The sequence below is a fragment of the Narcine bancroftii genome, chromosome 5, assembly GCF_036971445.1.
Source record: "Narcine bancroftii isolate sNarBan1 chromosome 5, sNarBan1.hap1, whole genome shotgun sequence".
In the NCBI taxonomy this organism is placed as follows: Eukaryota; Metazoa; Chordata; class Chondrichthyes; order Torpediniformes; family Narcinidae; genus Narcine; species Narcine bancroftii.
Window position 1 is genome coordinate 155,353,111 of NC_091473.1, and position 25,424 is coordinate 155,378,534.

The 25,424-nt window shown below is 40.3% G+C and overlaps 1 protein-coding gene across 2 annotated transcripts in view; it reads left to right on the plus strand.

Moving 5' to 3' along the window:
• LOC138764095 (guanine nucleotide exchange factor VAV3) overlaps window positions 1–24,491 on the plus strand; it is a 280,714-nt gene extending 256,223 nt beyond the window's left edge. The window contains exons 26-27 of one of the 2 annotated variants that reach the window (XM_069939464.1): window positions 1,529–1,680; window positions 20,405–24,491. In XM_069939464.1, coding sequence (XP_069795565.1) covers window positions 1,529–1,680; window positions 20,405–20,461 — 209 coding nt within the window. In that variant the 3' untranslated portion in view covers window positions 20,462–24,491. Of the gene's footprint in view, window positions 1–1,528; window positions 1,681–2,099; window positions 3,177–20,404 lie in introns of those variants that run through there. The other variant, XM_069939466.1, reaches the window with a different exon arrangement.
• Window positions 24,492–25,424: the final 933 nt, after the last annotated feature.

Genomic DNA, 25,424 nt, shown 5'->3' on the forward strand with positions numbered 1-25,424 from the left:
GATCCTGTCCTTACGAATCCTCTCCATAAGTTTGCACACCACTGGCGTAAGGCTCACTGGTCTATAATTCCCAGGATTCTCCCTATTATCATTTTTAAACAAGGGGACTACATTTGCCATTCTCCAATCCTTTTTACGTTGGATAATGGGATAGATGACTTTGTGGTGAGATTTGTGGATGACACCAAAATGGGTGGTAGGGGAGGTGGTGCTGAGGACACGGAAAGGCTGCCGAGAGATTTGGATCGATTCGGAGATGGGCAAAGAGATGGCAGATTGGGAAGTGGAGGGTCCTGGATTTTGACAAAAGAAAGAGACGGGCAGACTATTATTTAGATGGGGAGAAAATTCAAAATTCAGAGGGACTTGGGAGACCTTGTGCAGGGTCCCCTAAAGGTTCACCTCCAGGATGAGTCGGTGGTGAAGAAGGCGAATGCAATGTTGATGTTCATTTCCAGCGGGATAGCATACAAGAGCACGTATAATGTGGAGACTCTTTAGGGCCCTGGTGAAATCTCGTTTGGAGACTGTGTACCGTTTTGGGCATCTTATTTGAGAGCAGACATGCTGGAGTTGGAGAGGGTTCAGAGAAGATTTACTAGAATGAAACCAGGAATGAAAGGGTGAGCATATGAGGTCTGAGAAGGGCCGGGACCTCTCCATCAACCATACTTTCTGGTTGGTCCAGTTGTGAAGCATTTGATCTCAGTGACATCCTCATTGCACTTACTGATGTAGCCAACCACTGAGTTCATGCTCTTCTCTACATTTACATGACCATTATAGGTGGCCACCTCCCTAAAACAGCTCCAGTTCATGGTCTCAAAGTACTGCTGTACCCCCTCCACCGCCAGCCAGGTCCTGATCTCTCTGCCAACTGTCAATGGTCTGTACACTGGGATGAGCAGGATAGATATGTGATCAGAGTAACCAAGGTGGAAGCGAGCTGTAGCTTGTACCCACCAGGGATGTTGGTGTAGACCCGATCTGAGAGGGTGGTGGGAATATCCAATGAGTTGCCAATGGTATTATTGGGTAGAGCAATAACATTTAAAAGACATTTTGGTCAAGTACATGGATTGGAAAGTGTTAGAGGGATGTGGACCAAGTGTCAGAAAATGGAATGAACTCTGATGGCCAAGGTTGGCTGGCCTGTATGTTGGGCTGAATGACATGTTTGCCTGATGTTCAGCTTTGTCTGCAGACAGTTACAGACTTTGGGAGGGATGCCAGAGTGACATAGACAGGGAATGATGTGGAGGCCAGAGGGGTGTTGGGTCAAGAGACAGGGAATGGTGCAAGAGCTGGAAAGATTGAGAGAAATGGGAAGCGATGGAGGGAGTTGCAGATATAGAGAAGGGTGTGGGGGCTAAAGGTGATGATCAATATCAGGAGGAATGTAGCAGCAAGGTGAGGTTGCAGGAACATGTGTGTTGGCAGGATGGGGGGGGAGTCATACAGTGAGTGCAGAAGCAGGCAGTTTTCCCCATGATCCATGATGTTGATGCATTTCTCCTTCTGTTGACAGTTGCAAGGCCAAAAGTGATCGGTGTAGCCGTGGCCCAATACGATTTCTCCGCTCGGGACCTGAGGGAGCTGTCCTTGCATGAAGGAGATATGGTGTCAATCCACAGCAAGTCAGGGCCCAATGGCTGGTGGCGTGGCTCTGTGAACGGGAGGGTGAGTCTGACTGTTGAATCGAGGATGTCCAACTGCAGGCAATGGATATAAATGGCAGTTCATCCCCAATGTAGTTGACAGGGGGAGAAAGGACAACACTGCTGGTGCTGGGCTACTGACTCAGGAACGTGAATGGGCTGTCAGCAGCTGCATGAAGGGTGGGGAAGTCTTACTGCAGGTGATTCCCTGGAAGTGGAAGCAAGCACTTGATGAATTAAAGGAGTGTCTGACTGAGGATGAGGGTTAATAAAGTGGGCGGACAGGGATTTGGAGACAGAGACCTACAGGTCTATCCCTGTCCTTCCCCCACAGAAACTGTGATTGCTTTGGTTTTTCCGCATTCTCGGTTTGGTTTTGAAGTTGTCGAGCTCTGCCGGGTTTTGCTCCCAGATTTTCAAACAGATATTTCTTTGCTACAGGTCGGTTGGTTTCCCTCCACCTACGTAGAGGAGGAGGATTGCCTCACACACTGAGCCAGAGCTAGGTGCTCTTTGAGACTGCTGTGCATGCTGGAGGAGTGGAGGGCAGCAAGAGGATTCACGTGCAATCATTGTCGGAGGTTCTGAGACATGCCACAATGTATTTGGGCCGAGCCAAGGAATCCATGGTCCTGGGCTACAGGAGGGGATTGAATTTGTGTGTGCAGGGATGAGAGGAGAAATCCCAATTGGACCTCAGGATGGGAATGGCCCCAACTGCTCTCAAGACTGAGCCTCCTGCCCACTGGCACTACTGGCCCCATTCTGGGCATTGCCAATAGGTCCTGATCCCGCATGCTTTGGGTCTGCCACCCGCGTTCTTTGGCTGTTCCCAGAGGTGGCATGGCACAGCCCCACATGGAGGCACGTCGCATTAGATGACAGGAAGGCTTCATTAAACTGGAAACACGTACTTTATGTATGGGAAGAAGGAACACTCACAGGATAATGCCATCCCACTGTCCAGAGCTGGGCAACCTGACTCACTCAGATTCAAACAAATATCCAGACTGACTGTCCCAAAGAGAACTCTGAACTGTGGGAGGGGCACTACTTTGTTGTACTTATAAGAAGAGAACAATGGATAATTCAGGAAATTATAGACCAGTAAGCCTCACATCAGTGGTAGGGAACCTTTTGGAAAGTGGACTTTGGGACAAGATTTGCGCACATTTTTCGAGTGATTGGAGGCAGATCACATAACTTGTTGAGGGGAAGAACACATCTCACAAAGTTGATTGGAGCTATTTGAGGAGATGATATGTGATGATGATCGGGTTGTGGATGGTGGGTGCCTAACTCCATTTGAGAAGTTTGTACGTTCTCCCCATGTCTGCATGGGTTTTTCCGGGGGCTCCGGTTTCCTCCCACCGTTTGAAACATACCAAGGATCTAAATTGGGCAGCGTGGGCTCATGGCCGAAACAGCCTGTTACCATGCTGTATGTCTACATTTAAAATTATAAAAATAAAATTGAAAAATAATTAAATTTTAAAAATTAAAATAAATTTAAAAATAGCGGTGGAAGGAGACTCTTTGGCCTGAAAGCCTGTAGCCAGTGGTGTCCCACAGAGATTAGTGTTCGGAACCCTGTTGTTGTGATTTATGTGACTAGATAATCAAAGTTGGTGGATGGCTTAGTAAGTGTGCACATGATACAAAGAGGGGTGAAGTTGTGGACACTGCAGAGGGTTATCAAAGAACACAACAGGACATTGATCAGTGACGGGCATGGGAGAGAAATTGCAGATGGAGTTTAATCCGGACAGTGGATCATAGCACAGCCTCTCCAGTCCCATGTCTGCACTAAAACTGCTGCTTCCATCTGATCCAAATCTGGACATCAGATTTGGAAGAAAGTTTAGGAGAGATGTCAGGGGTAAGTTTTTTTAACAGAGTGGTGGGTGGTGCTGGAGGCTGGTACAATTGGGACATTTAAAAGTCTCTGAGGCAGGCACATGGACTAAAAAAACATAGAGGGTTATGGATGTGAGGTCTGGAAAAATTAGATAGTTCCAGAATTAATTTACAGAGGTCAGCACAACATAGATGCCTGCAGGACTGAGACTATGCTGGAATGTTCTATTTGATATCCCTGTATGTTTATTGAGAAGCTTCTTAGACACTACTGTTGTATCTGCCCCCACTACCCCTGACAGTCTGTTCCAGGCACCTGCCACTCTCTATGTTAAATATTTGCCCCGCATAGCTCCTTTAAACTTCCTTCCCTTACCTTAAACCCATGTCCTCTCGTGTGCGAGGCTTTTATCCTGTGGAAAAACTTCTGGGCACTCTTTTAACACCTCTCATTATTTTATAACCTCTATTAGAGGTTTATACACCAGAGCAAACAGTTCAAATGTGTCCAATCTCTCTTGATAAGTCATTCCATCTAAACCAGACAATATCCTAGTAATCTTTGTCTGTATCCTGGTAACCTTTCGATTGGCTCCACATCTTCCCTGGAATGGGGCAACCAGAATCACATACAGTATTCCAAGTCTGTCCTAACTGTGTGTGTGTGTGTGTGGGGGGGGGGGGGGGGGGGGAGGAGGGGGGTGAGTGTGGGTGTGTTTATATGCCTATTTTTATATATATATATATATTATTATATATATATGTGTGTGTGTGTGTGTGTGTGTATACACACACATATACATGCAGATGGGTTGGTAAAGAAGGCATAGGCTGGGCTACATTGGGTGGGACATTGAGTACAAAAGGAAGGAGGTAATGTTGCTGCTCTGTGAAACTTTGGTCAGGTTGCACTTCGATGACTGTGTGCAATTCTGGTCGCCTCATTACAGGAGAGATGTGGAAGCTTTGGAAAGAATACAGTAGGGATTTACCAGGATGTGAATGGCAAGTATTTTACAATAAATTGTCAGTGCTTAGAACAAGATGAGTCGTGGCGGAAGCAGACACAGTAGTAGGATTTAAGAAGCTTCTAGATTGCCAAGAATGGCAGGATGTGCATTAGGCACAAGCAGCAGATTTGGACGTTGCGTTCATCACAGACAATTAGGCTGAAAGGCCTGTTCCTGTGTCGTACTGTTCAATGTTGTAACTAAGGCTCTGGAAGAGGCTGCCAGAGGTAGGTAGAAGCAATGCCACCGAGGCATTTAAGCGGCTTTCTTCAGACACATGACAATGCAGGGAATAGAGGAAAACTGATCAGGTGCAAGCAGCAGAGTTTCTTTTTAAATTGGGCCTCTTATTTGGTGCAGGCCTATGGGCCAAAGGGTGAGTTTCTGGTGTGTACTGCTCCAGGTCTTGTGTTCTCCGTCTGACTATATCTTCACTCTTGGGTTGTAAAGATCATATCATCATGGATCATTCAACACAGAAATGGACCCTTATGCTCAACAGCTCAATACTGACTGTTTTGCCCATTTTCTTTTCAAAATTAAATTTTATTTACAATAAAAAACAAATACAAAGGAAAATGAGGCTTTTTTTTTCATTTCTTTACAGTTCATTATTTATAGCACATTGTGCCATTGCCACTAATGTAGCCCCTGGAGTTAGTTCCCCTTCAGTTGGACCAGAGGTTTCTCCATCGCTCTCAGCCTTTCAATTCTTAACATTTGAAGGATTCTTGATTGTGGTCCTTCTCCACAGAACCCGAGCATTTGTGTGCCAAACCTCAGTGTGTCCCTCAGCAAGTTCTCCTGCAGCTTTGAATGTACCTGTTGCAGGACTCCCTCGTTGGCATCTCATTGTGCTGTAAGAGCAACAAGTTTTGAGCAGATGAAAGAATATCTTTCATCAAGCTGATGAGCTTCCATTCATGTTTGAAAGCAGGTCAGTGAATACAAGGCTTAATCATTACACAAAGAGCCCATTACTGATATGTGGTTGCCAGTTGGAGATGATTTGGAATTAAATATCTGAGGGTATCAGTTATTGTAGGAAGAAAGATAAGGGTGATGGGGTAGGTGCCTCATGATGGACGATGAGATCAAGGCAACAGTGGGAGAGGATAGAAGATCTGGCTGATTGAATTTTTCTAGGTGGAAATTAGGATTAGGAAAAGGAGAAAAAAATTGGCGGGAGTTGTCTGTGGGACACCAAATAATAACATTATGGTGACACAGGCAATAAGCCAAAAAAATCTGATTCTTGTAAGAATTGAGCAGTAGTTACCATGGGGAACTTCAACATATGCAGAGATTGGTTGAATCAAGCTGGTCGAGGTGGTCTTAAAGGGGACTTTGCATCTGTGGTAGTTTTCTTCAACAGCATGTTATCTTAGATAAGTCCTGTGCAATGAACCAGGTAAAATGAATGACCTAGAAAAGGAGAAAAGCTCAAAAGTTCAGATGGTGGAATCTTGAGCAAACCAAGTATTGCTGGAGGAACTCATCAGGGAAGAGAACGTCAAAGAGTAGAAACGGTCAATCAATATTTCAGGTGTGAACCATTTATCAATGAGTATAGGGGAAATTACATAGATCAAGGGAGAAGGAAGTTGGGAGGAGATAAGAGGTAATAGAAAATGCGTCAAAAGGTGTGAGAGGTGGAGAGGCAGGTTGACAGAGAAACCATTGGGAAGATGGGTGGGGAATGAAAAGTACAGGGTTGGATAAAGAAGTGGGAACTGTGGAATCAAACTGGGGTCAGGGTTACCTAAAATTACAGAAACCAATGTTCCTGCCATTAGGTTAAAGACCATTCAGGAGAAATATGTTTTATATATCATACATTTTGCTCCTCAAGTCATAAACTGTGGGAAAAGGATGAGACACAACAGGCTACTGACGCTGTGATTGTAGAAAACACATCAGAATGCTGGAGGAAGGGTGGGGGGGGGGGTCATGTGATGCGGTAGGTGATGTCAAGCACCCTCACAAATCCTGTGGGATTTAATTAAAAAAGTACCATTTAGCAAAGTTTTTAAAAATCAAAATATTTTAAAGTTAATATAAAAAACTCAATAAACTTTTAAGTATGTCACCGAAAAAAGAAAAAAACTCCTAAGCTGACTCCGACTACAAAATCTGAAGAGAGGAAAAAAGAAGCTGGCCCTACCTTAACATCGAAGCTGAAGTACCATCAGGACCCACTGGAGAAGACCCAGATGAGGGAACATCCTCTTTACATTTGAATCACAAAGATGGCACCAGAGGAAAAACTAAAAATGCTTCGCACATGCACGAGAAGTCGGCCAAGTGCAGTGCAACAGAATATCAGAGCAAGAAAAAAATTCAAAAAGTTTTAAAGAGACAGACCAGCATCTCAACTTAGAACACGAAGGAGGCACCAGCCCAGTGGAAGAAGCATCAAAAGAATATGAAAGTGAACAAGACACATCAAGTTCAGAAGATGAACAGACTGGAGGAGAGAAAGAGGTTTATTAAAAAGGAAATAAGTAAGAGTGAATCCAAAATTGAAAAATTTCAAATTAAAATTAATTTGACTTTGTAAAATAATTTAAAGTTGTCAAATGGGTCTATAAATAAAGTTTCAGAAGAAACGAAACAAGTTAAAGAAGATCTGACAGTTAAAGTAGATGAATAACATTACACTGAAAGTGGATAAGTTGGAAAATAAAGTTAAAAGCGTTCGAGATAATGTGCAACATGTTGAAGAAAGATCTAATATATGTCTGGTCTAATTTTGATGCATGAAAAATTGATGAATAAAGTTGACATTTTGGAGAATTACAGTAGAAGAAATAACATTAAAATAGTGGGATTATCTGAAGGTAAAGAAGGAGATGATGTGATTCATTTCTTCCAAGAATGGATACCGAAGATATTCGGAGAAGAATATTTTGAAGATAAGATCTTAATTGAGAGAGCCCACAGAGCTTTAAGTGTTATGAGTCCAGAGGACCCCAAAACCCAGCAGTAATAGATATGCACCACGAAAAAGGGTTATTAAACAAAAGTTGCTTTTAATTATCTTTGAACATGAAAATAGAATCAAACTTTAACTTATCTCTATTGACTTACTTAACCTAACTTAACCCCCTTCTAATTCTAAGTGCACGTGCATGTAATGTGTGTGTAAGTTCAGCAAAGTTCTTTGGTTCATAGTCCAATCTCACTGGTTGCAGGCAATTCTTGTACTGTGCACAGAAGTTAGTATTAATAAAGTTCACCAGGTGTTTAACAGGTAAATGGTTACCACTCAGGAAAATTCTTGTTGGTTTTCAGAGAGAGCGTTTTTCTTGTTCCAGGACATCCACAACTGATTCCTTTTTAATCAGCCACTCCAGTCTTGCTGAAGAAACTTTCCCCCTTCAGGATTCTCCAGATCATAACCTCTTTCTTTCAGGTCACCACAGAGTTCCTTTCTGTTTCTCCTATTCAAAGGGAAACACCAGACAGCCAGTCCTCTCCTTTGACAAGGCCGTCTTCCAAAGCTTGCCAGCTTGTCCGTCTGGAACCGATGTCATTGTCTCTCCTCTCTCTCTCTCACTCCATCCAACTCTGAGACCAAAGCCTGCTTTTTTCTGCTCTCTGCCTGCCAAGATCACCTGACCTTCCAGACAGTAAATGTTCTGTTTTCCAGACAAAGCTGCTATTGCCTGTTGTTACATTTGTTGCCTTTTGCAGTATTCTGCAAAAGCTCTTTGTAAAAATCTGTGTTTTAAAGTGTCTGTGTGTGACCTGCTCTAACAAACCTTTCCTCATTTATCTCCCAAACACCTCTATATACTCTGTCACATAAGACCTAACCAACTCCGATCCAGAGGCCCCAATCTATCCTCGTTAAATTTTTAAATCATCAGGATAGAGAGAGGCTTCTAGGTTTGGAGATGAAAAGGGCTAAGGATCATGGTCCTTTGAATTATGAAGGAGAAATAAAATTTTCTTTTATCCAGATCTGAGTCAAGCTTCGTGAAAGAGGAGAAAAGTATTTAAACCTGTTAAAAAAAGTTCTATATGATAAGGGTTATAGATTTGTAATGTGTTATCCCGCTACTTTGAAGATTTTGTTCCAGCTCAGCAGAATATTTTCTTTACTAATTTTGTTTAAGATGAAGATTATGCTCAAAACTTGCCTAAAGTGAGTAGGGTTCTGATTCGTCACATTGAATGATGCAATGATTTGTTTTTTTTCTTGCTGATTTGATTATCTATTCTCTTTTTTGATAGATAAGAGAATTGAAATGATACGATGTTATCTTTTTTCATTAGGTGGAATTGATATTTTGGTTAATTAAGTCTTATTCATGTGGGGCTCAGGAGATGTGTTGGGTTGATTTCTGTTGGTTGTGTTTTCGTGGTGTTGTCATGACCCATGAAATGAAAGGAGGTCGCGTTGTTCGTAGCACTTACTGGGATGGATTTTCCTTTTTCTTTCTTTAGTAATTAAATATGTAACATTTTTAATTGGATTGCAGGTGGTAATGCTCAGGACCGAATGATCTTATGGAAATTCTTCTTAGATACAAGAGATGAAAAGGGATTTTAAAAATAAGGAAATTATGAATAAAACAATTAAGATTATAAGTTTTAATATTAATGGGATTAACAGGAAAATAAAAAGAAAGAAGATATTGTCTAACATTAAGAAATTAGAGGTGGATATAGCTTTTTTACAAGAAACTCATTTAACTGAAAGAGAAGACCTAAAATTGAAAAGAGATTGGGTAGATCAAGTAATTTTTTTCTTCATTTAACCCTAAAGCAGGTGGAGTAGCAATTTTATATAGGAAAAATTTACCAATTAAAGTTTTGAATCTTGCTACAGACCCTGCAGGGTCCTTCAGGGTTCTCCAGATGATCCTCTTTCTTTCAGGTCACCTTTCAGATCGCCAGTCTTCTCCCTTGACCAGACAGCCTTCCAAAGTTTGCCAGCTTTGCCCCTCTGGAAATAATTTCTGTCTCTCACACCATTCTTCTCTGAGACCAAAACAGTTCTCCTCTGCCTGCAAAGATCACATGCTTTCCCAGGCAAGCTGCTGTCGATACTTTGTTGCCTCCTGCAAAAAGCATTCTGCAAAAGACCTGCAAATATTCTGTTTTAAAATGTGTGTGTGCAAACTGCATTAACAATTCCTCCCAAACCACCTCTAAATACTCTGTCACAGTATATGGATGGAAATTAAACTCTATGTCATTAAAAAGGAAAGATTTTTGTGATTTTATAAGACAACATATTAAACTATTTTGTGATATGAATTTACAGTTGATGGATGATGTTTGTTATTTGGGATGCATTAAAAGTATATTTGAGAGGACAAATAATAAGTTTTACTTTGAAAATTAAAAAGGAATATATGGGAGACAGATAAATTAGAAAAAGAAACTGCATAGGGAAAAAAAATTCAAAAATTACCATCGGAAGACAAACTTAGGTATTTCATTAATAAAAAGTTACAGTATAACACAATGTCACCTTATAGAACAGAAAAAAATGATCCTTAGATCTAAACAAAAATATTATGAATTAATTGAGAGATCTCATAAAGTCTTAGCTTGGCAAATTAAAGGCAGAACAAGCCTCGAGAACAATCAATGAAATACAATGAGATAAATAAGAAGGTGATATTTAAACCTCAAGAAATAAATGAAACTTTTAGGAAATTTTATGAAAAATTATTTGTCACAAATAATTTGCCTAGATTAACTAAGTTAGATAAAGATCACTTGGATTGACCATTTACTGAACAAGAAGTTAAGGAAGCACTTAATTGTTTACAGAAAAATATGTCTCCAGGAGAGGTTGGATTTCCTGTGGAATTTTACAAAGAATTTTAAGACTTAATAATTACTTTATTTATTCAAGTAATAGAACAAGCTTCTAGTGTGCATATTCTTCCAGAAACTTTTTCAACAGCTATTCCTAAAAAAGACAGAGATCCATTAAAACCAGCTTCATATAGTCTTATTTTGTTATTAAATGTTGATTATAAAATTAGGGCAAAGATATTAGCAAATAGAATAATTGTCTTCCTGAATTAATAAGAGTAAAGAGGAGTTGATGAGGCTTTATGGGACACTGGTGAGACCTCATTTGGAGTAACTGTGTGCAGTTTTGGGCCCCCTATCTTAGAAAGGATGTAATGTTGTTGGAGAGGGTGCAGAGGAGATTTACTAGGATGATTCCTGGAATGCAAGGGATAACGTACGAGGAGCGTTTGGCAGCTCTTGGGTTGTATTCATTGGAGTATTGGAGAATGAGAGGAGATCTCATAGAGGCATTTTATATTTTGAAAGGTTTAGATAGAGTGGATGCGAGTAAGATATTTCCCTTGGTGGGTGAATCGAAGACAAGGGATCATAGTCTGAAAATTAGAGGTTATCCATATAAAACAGAGATTACAAAGAACTTCTTTAGCCAGAAGGTCATGGATCCGTGGAACTCACTGCTGTATGCAGCAGTGGAAGCCAGATCACTGGGAGTATTTAAACAAGAAATAGACAAGTATCTCACTAGCAAGGGCATCAAGGGATATGGGGAAAAGGCCAGAAATTGGAACTAGTGTAGAGTAGCTTAGTGTAGATTTACAGAACAAACTCGATGGGCCTAGTGGCCTGTTTTGTTCCTTTGTCTTGTGATCTTGTGATCTGGCATAAGAAATGAAATAGAAACAGAAGTGATGTCATGTGATAAGACTTTTGGTGAAAAAGATATTACTGGAACCAGAGGCATTTTGGGCAGAAGGATTGAAGATACAATAACTAGAAAAGGTGCTGTTGTGTGTTATTCCTGGACAAAGGAGATACAGAATAAATTTCTTTTGAATGAGGAAAACCATTTCTGACTGTCTCTTTAAGATAAAGAGGGAAGTTCAAACGTATCCTTTTCTATATGGCCACTTTGTTTAACCCTTATCTGGGCTTGTGAAATCATCGTGAAAGAAAATATCCACTTTGCTGTCTGTTTGGAAAGAGGGCAGATTATTCATGTGGAACACAGATTCTGAAACCTCCACGTAAGGGACAGAAAATCATTTGTATGAAGAAACATTGCTCTGAAAACAAGTTTACAAAAGAAATTTGTGAGTTTTAAAGAGATCTAATGACATTTCAGCAAACTTCATTATTGCTTTTGAGCAACAATTTAAAAGAATCTAATGCCTCACGCTTGCTCTGTGATTGCTTTTGAACAGCAGTAAAGACTTATGGTTTAAACTTAAAAGCTTTCTGATACCAAACTTTTAAATAATCTCTTCAGAATCAAGCTTAAACTGTAATGGTTTTAACACACACACATACACACACACACACACACACACACACACACACACACACACACACACACACACACACACACACACACACACACACACAAAAATTTATATTTGTACATAGTGGGGTTACATTTGGAGTTAAGTAAGAAGTGTTTGATAGTAATAATTTAAAAAAATATTTTGATGTTACCATTGTCTTGGTTATTACCACTGCAGCTGATCTAGTGTACACACACACACACACACACACACACACACACACACACACACACACACACACACACACACACACACATTTGCGCATAGTGGGGTTAACCTAGAGTAAAGTTTAGAGTTAAGTGAGAAGTGTTATGTTATTTATTATTAATAATGTCTTTGGTAATTACCATTGCTGCTGGTTTAGGACATAACACTGTAGGAACAGGTCTGGAAAAACTTGAAAGCAGCTGGATGTGAAGATGGGGAGCAAATAGAGAGACTCTCACAGAACTCTGTTCGAAGAGAGGAGGAGCAGAGGGAATGGCAGCCAAGCCAGGGGAAGCTCCTCTTGCAAAACGTGGGTCATCAGGGAAGCCAGCAGTATCCCTGATGACTTCATCTGCAAGAGGTGCATCCAGCTGCAGCTCCAGACAAACCAAGTTAAGGAACTGGAGCTGGAGTTGGATGAATGCCGGATCATTTTGGAGGCAGAGGGGGTGATAGACAGGAGTTACAGGGACACTATTACACGTAGGAGGCAGGAGGAGGGGAGATGGGTGACAGGAGAGGGAAAGGGAACAGGCAGACAGTGTGGCCATTTCCCTCAATAACAAGTATACCAGTTTGGGTATTGGCAGGTTGGGGAGGTGAAAAATGACCTACCAGGGACAAGCCATGGCGATCAGGTCTCTGGCATGTAATCTAGTCCTGTGGCCAGAAAGGAAAGGATGGAGAAGAGCAGTGATTGGGGATTCCATAAGGGAAAGATAAAAGGTGCTGTGGAAGAGATTGTGTACCTGATGGTCATATTGTTTAACATGTGGCTAATGATATGGTCCAGGAGGAAGGGCTTCAGGTCTGGATCATTAGGCTCACTTCCTAGGAAGGTGGGATTTGATAGAGGTATTTAAAATTATGAGGGGGATAGATTGAATAGCCTCATCCTTTGAGAGTAGGTGAGATTGAAACAAGAGGTCATGAGTTAAGGGTTAGGGGCAAAAGTTTAGCAATAACACAAGAGGAAACTTCTTCACTCAGAGAGTGGTGGTTGAGTGAATGACCTTCCAGAAGAGGTGGTTGCAGCAGGGTCAATTCTGTCATTTAAGAGAAGGTTGGATGAGTGCATGGATGAGGGTGTTGGAGGGTTATGGAGAGGGAGCAAGTAAGTGGGACAAATGGAGTTCACTGATTGTAAGAAGATACCCCAATTTAAATGGACAGATCAAATTAAATATTTAGGTGTTAAATTGGCTAAGAATTTAGATCATTTGTATGATTTGAATGATTTATCTTTCATAAAATTAAAAATGACTTAAATAGATGGAAAGATTTACACATAACATTTAATAGGTAGAGTTAATTGTATCAAGATGAATATTTTTCCTAGACTACAATATCTTTTCAATCTATTCCTTGTAAAGTTCCTCAAAAAATTTTCAAAGAATTGAATTCTATTGTTAGGAAGTTTTTGTGGAAAGATAAAATGGTTAGGGTATCTTTACAAAAATTAACCTGGAGGTATGATCTGGGAGGTTTGCAATTACCGAATTTTCAAAATTATTGTCAAGCAGCAGAAATGAAATTTATTAATAGAATTTTTGATTTAGAAAATTCATTAGTATGGGCTAATATTGAGTTAACTAAAATTGGGGAGAAGAAGATTGAGCAATTTATAAATGGAATTCTAAATTACTACTTATTTCTAATTTACCTATTTGAGACATCTAATTGAATTATCGAGGTTGATAAATGAGGAAATAGGAACACGGGGAAGATTTCAGGTAAGTCATCCTTTTATCAGAATTAGCGTTTTCATTTTACTCTTAATAATATAGAAAAGGACACAGTTGAACTTCCCTCTTTATCTTAAAGAGACAATATGGGATCCGAAAGGAATTAAGACTGTATAAGTTTGCTATGTAGCTGGTCATTTTATTTCTTTTCAAGGAATGAAAGAAAAATATGAAATACTACAAAGTTCCCTTTTTTATTATTATCAAGTTAGAGCTGTATTATTGGATAATTTTGGACATCCTTTAAAGTTGCCAAGGCAGTCAAAATTTGGAATTCTACTTATGGAAGGTGGGAAGAAAAAAATTGTATCAGAATAAAATGCCTAAGATAGATTTGCATAAATCTAGATTAAAGTGGGAAAAAGATTTGGGAATAGCAATTGATCAGGAAGATTGGAGAAATTTATGTAAAGATAGCATGACTAAGATTGCAAATGTGGGATATAGATTAGTTCATTATAATTTTATACATCAGTTATATTTAACCCCTGAAAAATTAAAGAGATACAATTTAATTTCTTCAGATTTCTGTCTTACGTGTCATAAAGAAGTAGGTTCTTTTTCACATTCTACTTGGTCATGCGACACTATTAAACCTTTTTGGACACAACTTAAGGAGATTTTTGAGAAAATTTTTAAGATTAAATTGTTGATGGAACCAACATTAATTTTGTTTGGTAATGTTAAAATATTGGGTTTGAAATTAAGATTAAGTAGATATCAGAATGTGTTTTTGAGATTAGCCTTGGCTGTAGCAAGAAAATGCATAGAGATTACTTGGAAAAATGAGATTGATATAAGTTTGCAATAATGGCAGATGGAATTGAGATCATGCATTCCACTGGAAAAGATTATGTTTAATTGACTTGATAATTATCCTTTTTATTGGAAAATGTGAAGCCCTTATTTAAATAATAATGGGTTTTAAATTTTGAACTTTCTTTGGCGAGTTGTGGTGATGTTACCCTATTCCATGGCATTTAATTTTGTTATTGATGGGTCTATCTCCTTCCTTTCTTTTTTCTATCTTTGGGGTTGGGAGTAGTATGGAGAGGGAGAGGTGTTGGGGTGGTGGGAGGGAGTGGGGGAGGAGGGATTTGGTATATACCACCTTGTTTTTGTATATAAATTATTAAATTTGAATATATTTGAATGTAATGAGGATTAAAATTTTAAATAAAGTAGTAAAAATAAATCAAAAGCAAAAGATTTTAACCTTTACATTCTGGCCCATGATTATTATAAGAGACATTAATGACTAATACATAATAATTACAGGTAAAAAGTAAATATGATAAATATAAGATTAGAAACCAAAACTTTATGCTTCTTGTAAAAGACAGATTTTAGTAATTGGTCAATTTAAGTAACCAGTCTTAGTTTTAATCCACACTTGCCGAACGAAACCTTTTTTGTCAGGAACTGTATCCACGATTTTCCACAGCAACCAGAATCGTCCATGATAATTAAAATATCTCTGCATACAAAATTACATTTAGCCTTAGACTATTTTTGTCTTTCTTGTAATAATAAAAGATATTCTTTAATCCATCTTTCCCAAAATAAATCCGCAATAAACTGCACTTGTCTCCATCAGCGTCTTGCATAAATATCTTTCTGAAATTGACCCAGAGGCATTACAGGTTTAGATTTAAGAAGTAAGAGATGATTTGGTTTAAGTGCCTTGATGTCATTTGAATCAACAGAAATTTTCGTTATTTTTTTTTCTTTGGCTTGGCTTCGCGGACGAAGATTTATGGAGGGGGTAAAAAGTCCATGTCAGCTGCAGGCTCGTTTGTGGCTGACAAGTCCGATGCGGGACAGGCAGACACGGTTGCAGCGGTTGCAGGGGAAAATTGGTTGGTTGGGGTTGGGTGTTGGGTTTTTCCTCCTTTGCCTTTTGTCAGTGAGGTGGGCTCTGCGGTCTTCTTCAAAGGAGGTTGCTGCCCGCCAAACTGTGAGGCGCCAAGATGCACGGTTTGAGGTGTTATCAGCCCACTGGCGGTGGTCAATGTGGCGGGCACCAAGATATTTCTTTAGGCAGTCCTTGTACCTTTTCTTTGGTGCACCTCTGTCACAGTGGCCAGTGGAGAGCTCGCCATATAACACGATCTTGGGAAGGCGATGGTCCTCCATTCTGGAGACGTGGACAACTATTTAAAATAGCTTCGATCTCGCACAAAACTGTCCTTGTACCTTTTCTTTGGTGCACCTCTGTCACAGTGGCCAGTGGAGAGCTCGCCATATAACACGATCTTGGGAAGGCGATGGTCCTCCATTCTGGAGACGTGGACAACTATTTAAAATAGCTTCGATCTCGCACAAAACTGTCTGAAGATGGTCATCATTCAGTATTTGAAGATTCAAAATGGAATTAAGAATTTTCTTGATTGAGCTAATCATTTTTTCCCACACACCTCCATGATGTGATCCTGTGGGTGAGTTAAATATCAACTAATTTCTTTCTGAAGTAATGAATCACGTATTCGATGTTGATTCCAATTTTGAACTGCTTTGTAACTCTAGTTGAGCTCCTGTAAAGTTAGATCCTTTATCAGAACATAATTCCTTTACTTGACCACTTTTGCCAATAAAACATCAAAGAACATTGATAAAAGAGTCTGTATGAAGCGATGACGCTACTTCAATATGAATTGCTCTTGTAGTCAAACAGGTAAAAATAGCTCCGTATTCTTTTTCAACACTTCTTCCTCGTTTTATTTGCAAAGAACCAAAATAATCAACTCCCATGTAGGTAAATGGGCTTCATTAGGTGAAACTCTGTCCTGTTGCAAATCTGCTATTTGTTGTTGTCCAGGTTTAGCATTTGAACATCGACAATTAATGATGGTCCAATATTTCAGGCATAATTCTGACAACACATGATTACAACCAGCATGACCTGTTTCCTCACATATATGTCGAATGATCAATTCAGAAATAAGAAATTCTTCAGCTAATAATAGTACAGAGCAGTAAGGAGAAGGTTAGAATGAAAACAATGAAAGTTTGTAGTAAGTATTTGAATATGGATGGGCAGGTGATAGAGAAGGGAAATGCTCTGGAAGAAGATGAAGGGCAATTGTCAGGAAAAGTAAATAATGTTGTTCTTAAAGATGAGGGAAAACAGGGATTAAAAAATGGGAAATCCCTGAAATTCATATATTTTAATGCCAGGAGTATTGTAAAAAAGGTGGATGAGCTGAAGGTGTGGATTGATACTTGGAAGTATGATGTGGTAGCGATTAGTGAGACATGGTTGCAGGAGGGATGTGATTGGCAACTGAATATCCCTGGGTTTCGTTGTTTTAGGTGTGATAGAGTCGGAGGGGCAAGAGGAGGTGGGGTTGCATTGCTTGTCAGGGAAAATATTACAGCGGTGCCTAGGAAGGATAGATTAGAGGGCACATCCACGGAGGCTATTTGGGTGGAACTGAGGAGTAGGAAAGGAGAGGTTACACTTGTAGGGGTGTATTATAGACCACCCGGAGGGGACCGAGACCTAGAGGAGCAAATCTGTAGGGAGATAGTAGATATTTGTGATAAGCACAGGGTTGTAATTATGGGAGATTTTAATTTTCCACATATAGATTATTCTGTGAAAGGACTGAATGGGTTAGAGTTTGTGAAATGTGTGCAAGATAGTTTTTTACAACAATATGTAGAGGTGCCGACCAGAGAAGGAGCAGTGTTAGATCTACTGTTGGCAAATGGGATGGGTCAAGTGACGGAGGTTAGTGTTGGCGAGCACTTCGGGTCCAGTGATCATAATGCCATCAGCTTCAATGTCATTATGGAAAGAGAGAAATCAGGGCCAAGGATTGAGGTTTTTGATTGGGGAAAAGCTAGATTTGAGGAGATGCGAAAGGACTTGCAGGGTGTGCATTGGGACAATTTGTTTTATGGGCAGGATGTAGTAGAGAGATGAAAGTCTTTTAAAGATCAGATTTTGAGAGTGCAAAAGCTTTATGTTCCTGTTAGGTTAAAAGGAGGGGCAAAAGGTTTGAGAGAGCCGTGGTTTTCAAGGAATATTGGAAACTTGGTTCGAAGAAAAAGGGAGGCGTACATTAGATATAAGAAGCATGGAGTTAAGGAGATGTTTGAAAGATACATTGAATGTAAGAGGAATCTTAAGAGAGGAATTAGGAAAGCTAAAAGAAGGTACGAGAAAACTATGGCAAGCAGGGTGAAAACTAATCCAAAAGAGTTCTACAAATATGTTAATGGTAAGAGGAAAGCTAGAGACAAAATTGGTCCCTTAGAAAATCAGAGTGGAAAACTGTGTGTGGAACCTAGAGAAATGGGGGAGATATTGAACAGTTTCTTTTCTTCGGTATTCACTAAGGAGAAGGATATTGGGAGAAGTGGGATAAAAAAAGCAAATTGGGTAAATATGGGGAATATAGAGATTACAAAAGGTGTAGTTTTAAGGCTTTTGAAGAATATAAAGGTGGATAAGTCTCCGGGACCGCACGGGATCTTCCCCAGGACATTGAGAGAAGTGAAGGAGGAAATAGCAGAGGCTCTGGCGGTAATTTTTCAAATGTCATTAGATATGGGGATAGTGCCGGAGGATTGGCGCATTGCGCATGTGGTTCCGTTATTTAAAAAGGGTTCAAGGAGGAAGCCTGGCAACTATCGGCCTGTAAGTTTGACGTCTGTGGTAGGTAAATTAATGGAGAAAATTCTTAGAGATAGTACTTATAAACATCTGGATAGACAGGGTCTGATCAGGAGCACTCAACATGGATTTGTGGGAGGAAGGTCATGTTTGACCAATCTGATTGAATTTTTTGAAGAGGTGACTAGGAATGTGGATGAGGGTAGTGCAGTGGATGTTGTCTATATGGACTTCAGTAAGGCCTTCGATAAGGTACCACATGAAAGGTTAGTTAGGAAGGTGCAGTCTTTAGGTATAAATTTTGAGATAGTCAAATGGATTGAACATTGGCTGAAAGGGAGAGGCCAGAGAGTGGTAGTGGATAATTGTCTGTCAGGTTGGAGGCTGGTGACCAGTGGTGTGCCTCAAGGATCTGTATTGGGCCCATTGTTGTTCGTTATATACATTAATGATCTAGATGATGGGGTGGTGAATTGGATTAGTAAATATGCAGACGATACTAAGATAGGTGGAATAGTAGATAATGAAGAAGGTTTTCAAGGATTGCAGAGGGATTTGGGCTGCTTAGAAAAGTGGGCTGAAAAATGGCAGATGGAATTTAATGCTGATAAGTGTGAGGTGCTTCATTTTGGTAAGAAGAATCAGAATAGGACATATGTGGTAAATGGGAGAGCATTGAGGAATACAGAAGAGCAGAAAGATTTAGGAGTGACGGTACATCGTTCCCTGAAGGTAGAAACTCACGTGAATAGGGTGGTGAAGAAGGCTTTTAGTATGCTGGCCTTTATCAATCATTGCATGGAATATAGGAGTTGGGAGGTGATGTTGAGATTGTATAAGACGTTGGTGCGGCCTAATTTGGAGTTCTGTGTGCAGTTCTGGTCGCCTAATTATAGGAAGGATATAAACAGAGTGGAGAGAGTGCAGAGAAGGTTTACCAGAATGTTACCTGGGTTTAAGCATCTAGAGTATAGGGAGAGATTGGACAGATTAGGTCTTTATTCTTTGGAGCGTAGAAGGTTGAGAGGGGATTTGATAGAAGTATTTAAGATTATGAAAGGGATAGACAGAGTGGATGTGGATAGACTATTTCCGTTAAGAGGAGGAAAGATTAAAACAAGAGGACATGAGTTAAGAATTAAGGGGCAGAGGTTTAGAGGTAACATGAGGGGGAACTTCTTTACTCAGAGAGTGGTAGCCGTGTGGAATGAGCTTCCGGGAGAAATAGTGGCGGCGGAGTCAATTGTATTATTTAAGAAAAGGTTGGACAGGTATATGGATGAGAGGAAGATGGAGGGTTATGGGCATTGTGCAGGGAGGTGGGATTAGAAAGGGGTGTTTGGTTCGGTGCGGACTAGAAGGGCCTAATGGCCTGTTTCCGTGCTGTAATTGTTATGTTATATGTTATGTTAATATACTTGGATGTTTCACTTCTTCTGGCATCATGTCCCATTTTGGTTATTCCTCCCAAAATGAAGAACTTCACACTTATCTGCATTAAACTCCATCTGCCACCTTTCAGCCCACTCTTCTAAGCAGTCCAAATCCTTCTGCAGTCCCCGAAAACCATCCACACTATCCACAATTCCCCCTATTTTTGTATCATCCACATATTTACTCACCCAATTTACCACTCCATCATCCAAATCATTAATGTAAATGATGAACAACAAGGGACCCAACACCGATCCCTGAGGCACACCACTTATAACTAGCCTCCATCCTGACAGACAGTTATATACCATGACTCTCTGGCACCTATCTTCTAACCACCATTGAACATATCTGACTATCTCAACATTAATCCTGAGTGCCTGAATGTTCCTCACCAACCTTCCATGTGGAACCATATCGAAGGTGGGGTGAGGACCACACTGGGAGATTCGTTTGGGAGTAACTAAATGTGTTACCTCAGTTTGTGTTTGTGTTTTTCTTTTCTATTTTCCTTTGGATAGTTATTTTAGGTTTTTTCTTTTTTCCTCAGGATCTGGCATGGCTCAGGTGGTCAGAGGTGGGTGGCCGAAGACAAAGGGCTGGTTGAGGAAGGGACCCAGGCTGGTAGAAGAACAAAAGAAATGTCACGATAGTAACCCCTGGGGCAATGGCTAAAAGCATAACATTTGAAAATTTCAATGTCAATGGTTTGAACAGAAAAAGAGTCTTGGCACATATTCAGAAAATGAGAGTGGATCTGGCCCTCCTCCAAGAAACCCATTTAATGGAGCAAGAGCATCAAAAGTTAAAAAGAGGATGGGTGGGCCAGGTATTAGCCTCTTCGTTTGGTTCAAAGGCAAGGAGGTGTCAATTCTGATCAGGAAGAGTGTTCCAGTGCAGGGTATGACTGCAGATAAAGCAGGTAGATTTATAATGGTTTGCTGTCAGATATACTCAGAATCCTGGACAAACGTAAATGTATATTCCCCCAACATAGACAAGGAAAAATTTATGCAGGACAATTGGCAGAAGGAAAAGAGAATATTTTCATTAGGGGAGATTTTAATTTCACTATGGACCCTGTTTTGAACAAGTCAACAAAGAAAATAGCGAAAGAGGGACAACACATGCTGCTACTGACAGAATGAGAGAGCTGAATTTGATAGATGTATGGAGACGGAAGGATCTGAGGGAGAGGGATTATTCTTTCTACTCAAGACAGCATGACTTCTACTCTAGAGTAGATTTTTTTCTTGGCTTCAGTCCATATAGGATCATAGAGGCTGAGTACAAGTGAGACTTCTCTCAGATCATTCTCCCCAGTAGTTAAGATTGAGTTGCTGGATAAGCGGGAGACAGTGTTGCTGTTAAAGAAGCAGGAATTTTGTACTTGCCTAAGAACACAGATAGACATGTTTTGTGAGACCAACAGTGCCTCTACTCCAGATAAATTCCTTTTATGGGACACCCTCAAAGCTTATTTGAGGGGTCAAATGATCAGATATACTAAAACAGTAAAAAAAATACAGGAGGAAGGTGGGTGAATTAGAGCAAGTGATTGCTCATTTAGAAAACGTCTTCCAAATATTGGGCTTAGAAGATCAATATAGGGTTTTAACAAACAAGAAGCTGAAATATAAAACATGTTTCAAACATACAACATGGAAAAGGCCATATTACAGTATAAGCAAAAATACTACAAATTAGGGGAAAGAGCCCAGAAGGTCGTTGCATGGCAGTTGTAATGGAGTATATATATTTGGGAGAATTTGGTAAAATTAGAGTAGGTTGCATACATACACACATTTTAAAACATTTTAAATATTGAAGAATTAATATTCAGGAACATTGCACAAACTATGGAGAATGTTATGTACATTTCACAAGTTGGTGCTAACTGAAATGACATCATGAAATGAATAGACCATTGTTTGGAAGAGGTGACAAACTGGCTGTTTGCAAGTACCTACAGGGTGCTCACTCAAAGGTCAATGAGAAGTTTTGTTTATCTAAGACAACAGATGGGAGCAGAAGGATAACTCCTGTTGTTTGCTGAAGAAGGTGGGGTTTTTTGCAAGTGAGAGAATCACATGGGCTTTCTGGCAGTTGGAGAGAGAGAGGGAGAGAAGACAAGCTCTCTCAGCCAGTGTGAGTGTGACACTGAAAGCACCTGAACAGGGCAAACCAGGAAGCTGGTTGAAACCGAAAGCTCCAGAGCAGTGGATGGCTGGAAGTGCTATCTGACTGATGTTTCTCTTGGAATAAGTGGAACATTTAGGAACTCTGTGCTGGCCTGAAAGAAAGAGGTTATCATCTGGAAAACCCTGATGGAGAAAGTTTCATCAGCGAGACATTGAGGTGACTAATGGTGGTACCTCAGTTGTGGAAATCCTGGAACAACAAATCTCTCTCTGTAAACCCTACAAGAACCTTCCCGAGCAGTAAACATTTACCTTTTGAGCACAAAAGCCTGGTGAACTTTATACATGTTAAATTCTGTGCACAGTCTAAGAATTGCCTGCATCCAGAGTATGTAAGCTACTCTAATTTTACCAATTTATCTCCCAAAAACATTCCCAAATATTCCATCACACCAGCAACGAGCATCGAAGGCACTTCATTCAGAGAATGGGTGGAGTGTGAAATGCGCTGCCATCTGATATAGTGGGTGCAGGCTCAATCTTGAGATTTAAGAATAAATTGAATAGATACATGGATGGGAGAGGTTTGGAGGGTTATGGAATAGGAGCAGGTTATTGGGACTAGCTGAACAATAGTCAGCACATACTAGAAGGGCCAAATGGCCTGTTTTCTGTGCTGTAGTATTCTAAGATTTTCAAGGATATAGCTGGGTCTCGTAGGGAAGGTTGAATGTAGCTGGTCCTCGGTTAACGTGTCAATATGCAGGCAACAGGATAATAATCTCTCTCAGGGGTTCGGAGTCACTATAAACTGACACCTTTGGATGGCTGTTGCTTCTGGGTCTATTGTGGGGTTTTCAGAGGTATTGTTAGGTCTGGGCTTCCATTTAGGGTTTGGGTTCTGGTTAGTTGGGGAGTTCAGTTTTGGGTTATTTGGGGGGTTAGAGTTAGGGTAAGGTTGAGGTTGGTTTTGGGGTAGGGGTTTGAGGCAAGGTGGGGGTGAGTTGGGGAGTTTAGATTTGGGCATGCACTGCATACTCTATCTGTTTTGGCCTCTCTGTTTTGACCCCTGTTTTAATCCCTCTGATTCAACCCCTTTGTTCCACCCCCCCCCCCCCCCCCCCCTCATTCCCAGGTCTCTATTCCAAGCCCTCTTTTTCATCCCCTCTGTTTCAACACCTCTCTTTCCACCCCTCTGATTCCATGTTCTGAATACTCCTATCTGCTTTGACCCCTCTATTTCGACCTCTCTGTTTTGAACCCTCTATTTTGACTCCTCTAATTTGATCCCTCTGTTTCAAGCCCTATGTTTATACACCTTGGTTTCAAAATGTCTGTTTCGACCCCTCCGTATCCACCCTTCATTCCCAACCATCATTTTTCACCCATTTCAAACCCTGTTCCGAACCCTCTTCTTCAATCCCTGTTATGCCCCCCTATTCCGTCCGCCCTGTTTTGACACAATTTTTTCCCCCTGCTTCACCCCCTCTGCTTCTTTCCTCTGTTTCCCCATCCCTCTGGTTTCCCCCTCTGTTTCCACCCATTTCCACCCCTGTGTCCATCCCTCTGTTTCCATCACTCTCTTTCCACCCTTATCTACCTCCTTTTTCAACCCCTCTGTTTCCACTCATCTGTTCCACCCCTCTATATCCAACCTTCTATTCCACACATCTTTTTCTTTGCCTTTGTTTCCAACCTTCTGTTTCATACCCTCTGTTTCAAAGTCTCTGGTTCCACCCCTCTCTTTCCACCCCTCTTTTTCCACCCCTCTGGTTCTACCCCTCTGGTTCCATGGTCTGAATACTCCTATCTGTTTTGACCCCTCTGCTTCGAACCCTCTATTTTGAACCCTGTTTTGACCCCTGTGTTTTGTCCCCTCTGTTTCCTCCCTGTTTATAACCCTATAGTTATACCCTCTTTTTCAACATGTTTCAATCCCATTCTTTCCACTACTCTGTTTCCACCCTCTAAATACTCCTATATGTTTTGATCCCTCTATTTCAAACCCTCTATTTTTTTCCCTCTGATAATACACCTATATTTATATTCCTCTGTTTTGACCCCTCTGTTATGTCCCACCTGTTTCATCCCCTCTGTTTCCACTCCTCTATTAACACCTAATCTCTTTCCTCCCCCCTGATTCGACCCCTCTGTATGAAACCCACAATAGTGCACTCAAGCTGCCTTCGCTTGGTAGTAATTGATTTTTTTAAAATTGTGACTCTATACTTTGTAATTGTACTGTGCAGCAGTATGAATGTAATAGCCACATTAAACTACTCACCGAAAGACCCTTCTCACTGTACTAGGTGATCTTGGCATTTCCTGTCAGTTTAATTGCAATGTCAAGCAGGCAACGCCATTCAGGAATGGACAAAGATGTCCCGTTTGAAGTTGAAAATCAAAGAAATTGTGTAACTATGTAAATAAAGCATTTAAGAAATAAAGTTTTTAAAAATCAGAATGCAGTTTTAATAAAGTTTTTAAAAATCAGAATGCAGTTTTAATAAACTTTTTAAAATATCATGTAACAGTTCATCATCGACAATTAAATGATTAGAATGAACATCGTCAATGTAGAGATTAGTTGTGAGGATGTGGATATTAAATGTTCCTCACCTTTGCAGAGTCAAAATGGCGGTTAACCAGAGAAAGAACAGTAACTCATTTCTGACTTCAGTTGAAGCACGAATAACTGTCTAACACTCACCAGGTTGGGTGGACTGTGTCACTCTGAATATGACTTGATATTGTGCATAGACAGAATTCTGTTGGCTTGATAATAAATGAGGTAAGAAGCTGGATAAAGGTGTAAAATATTGATCCCAAAATTATAAAGACCAATGAGAGTTTCAACTTGCAATGTTACAGTCAAACCTCATTAAAACAGTCAAGAGTGTTCACCGGCTCCCAAAACTGGGAAGGACCCAAGTACTTGGTACAGACTAGAAGGGTTGAAGGACTGTGAAGTGTGTTGTAATGTTCTATTGTTCTATGGTACGTGAACGTTTACCTGCATTGTTCCACCAAACCAAGTCGAGCAGAATTGAATGTTGGAGCAAAGACAACGAATACACCAAATGTCTCTCTGCTTCACACATCAAATCTTCCTAATGTTTATAAATTAAAGTGAAACATGAACATCACCTCATAGACTTTCACCACATTGTACCTCACTGACGAGAAGGCATCCTAATCTTGAGCAGGCAACATTGATGATGGTGGGACATTTATCTCCCTGTTCTTAATCTAAAAAAAGCACAAAAAATCAATATGTTCCATCTCAGATTTTAAAATCTTGGTGTGTTGGACTCCAGTGGAATCTTGGTATGTTGATGGTTTATGGCGATTAAGTGGCAGGAAATGTTCCATTAATCCTAACTCTCAACACACCAGAGGAATAAAGAAATCGCTATCAAGTCACCTGAC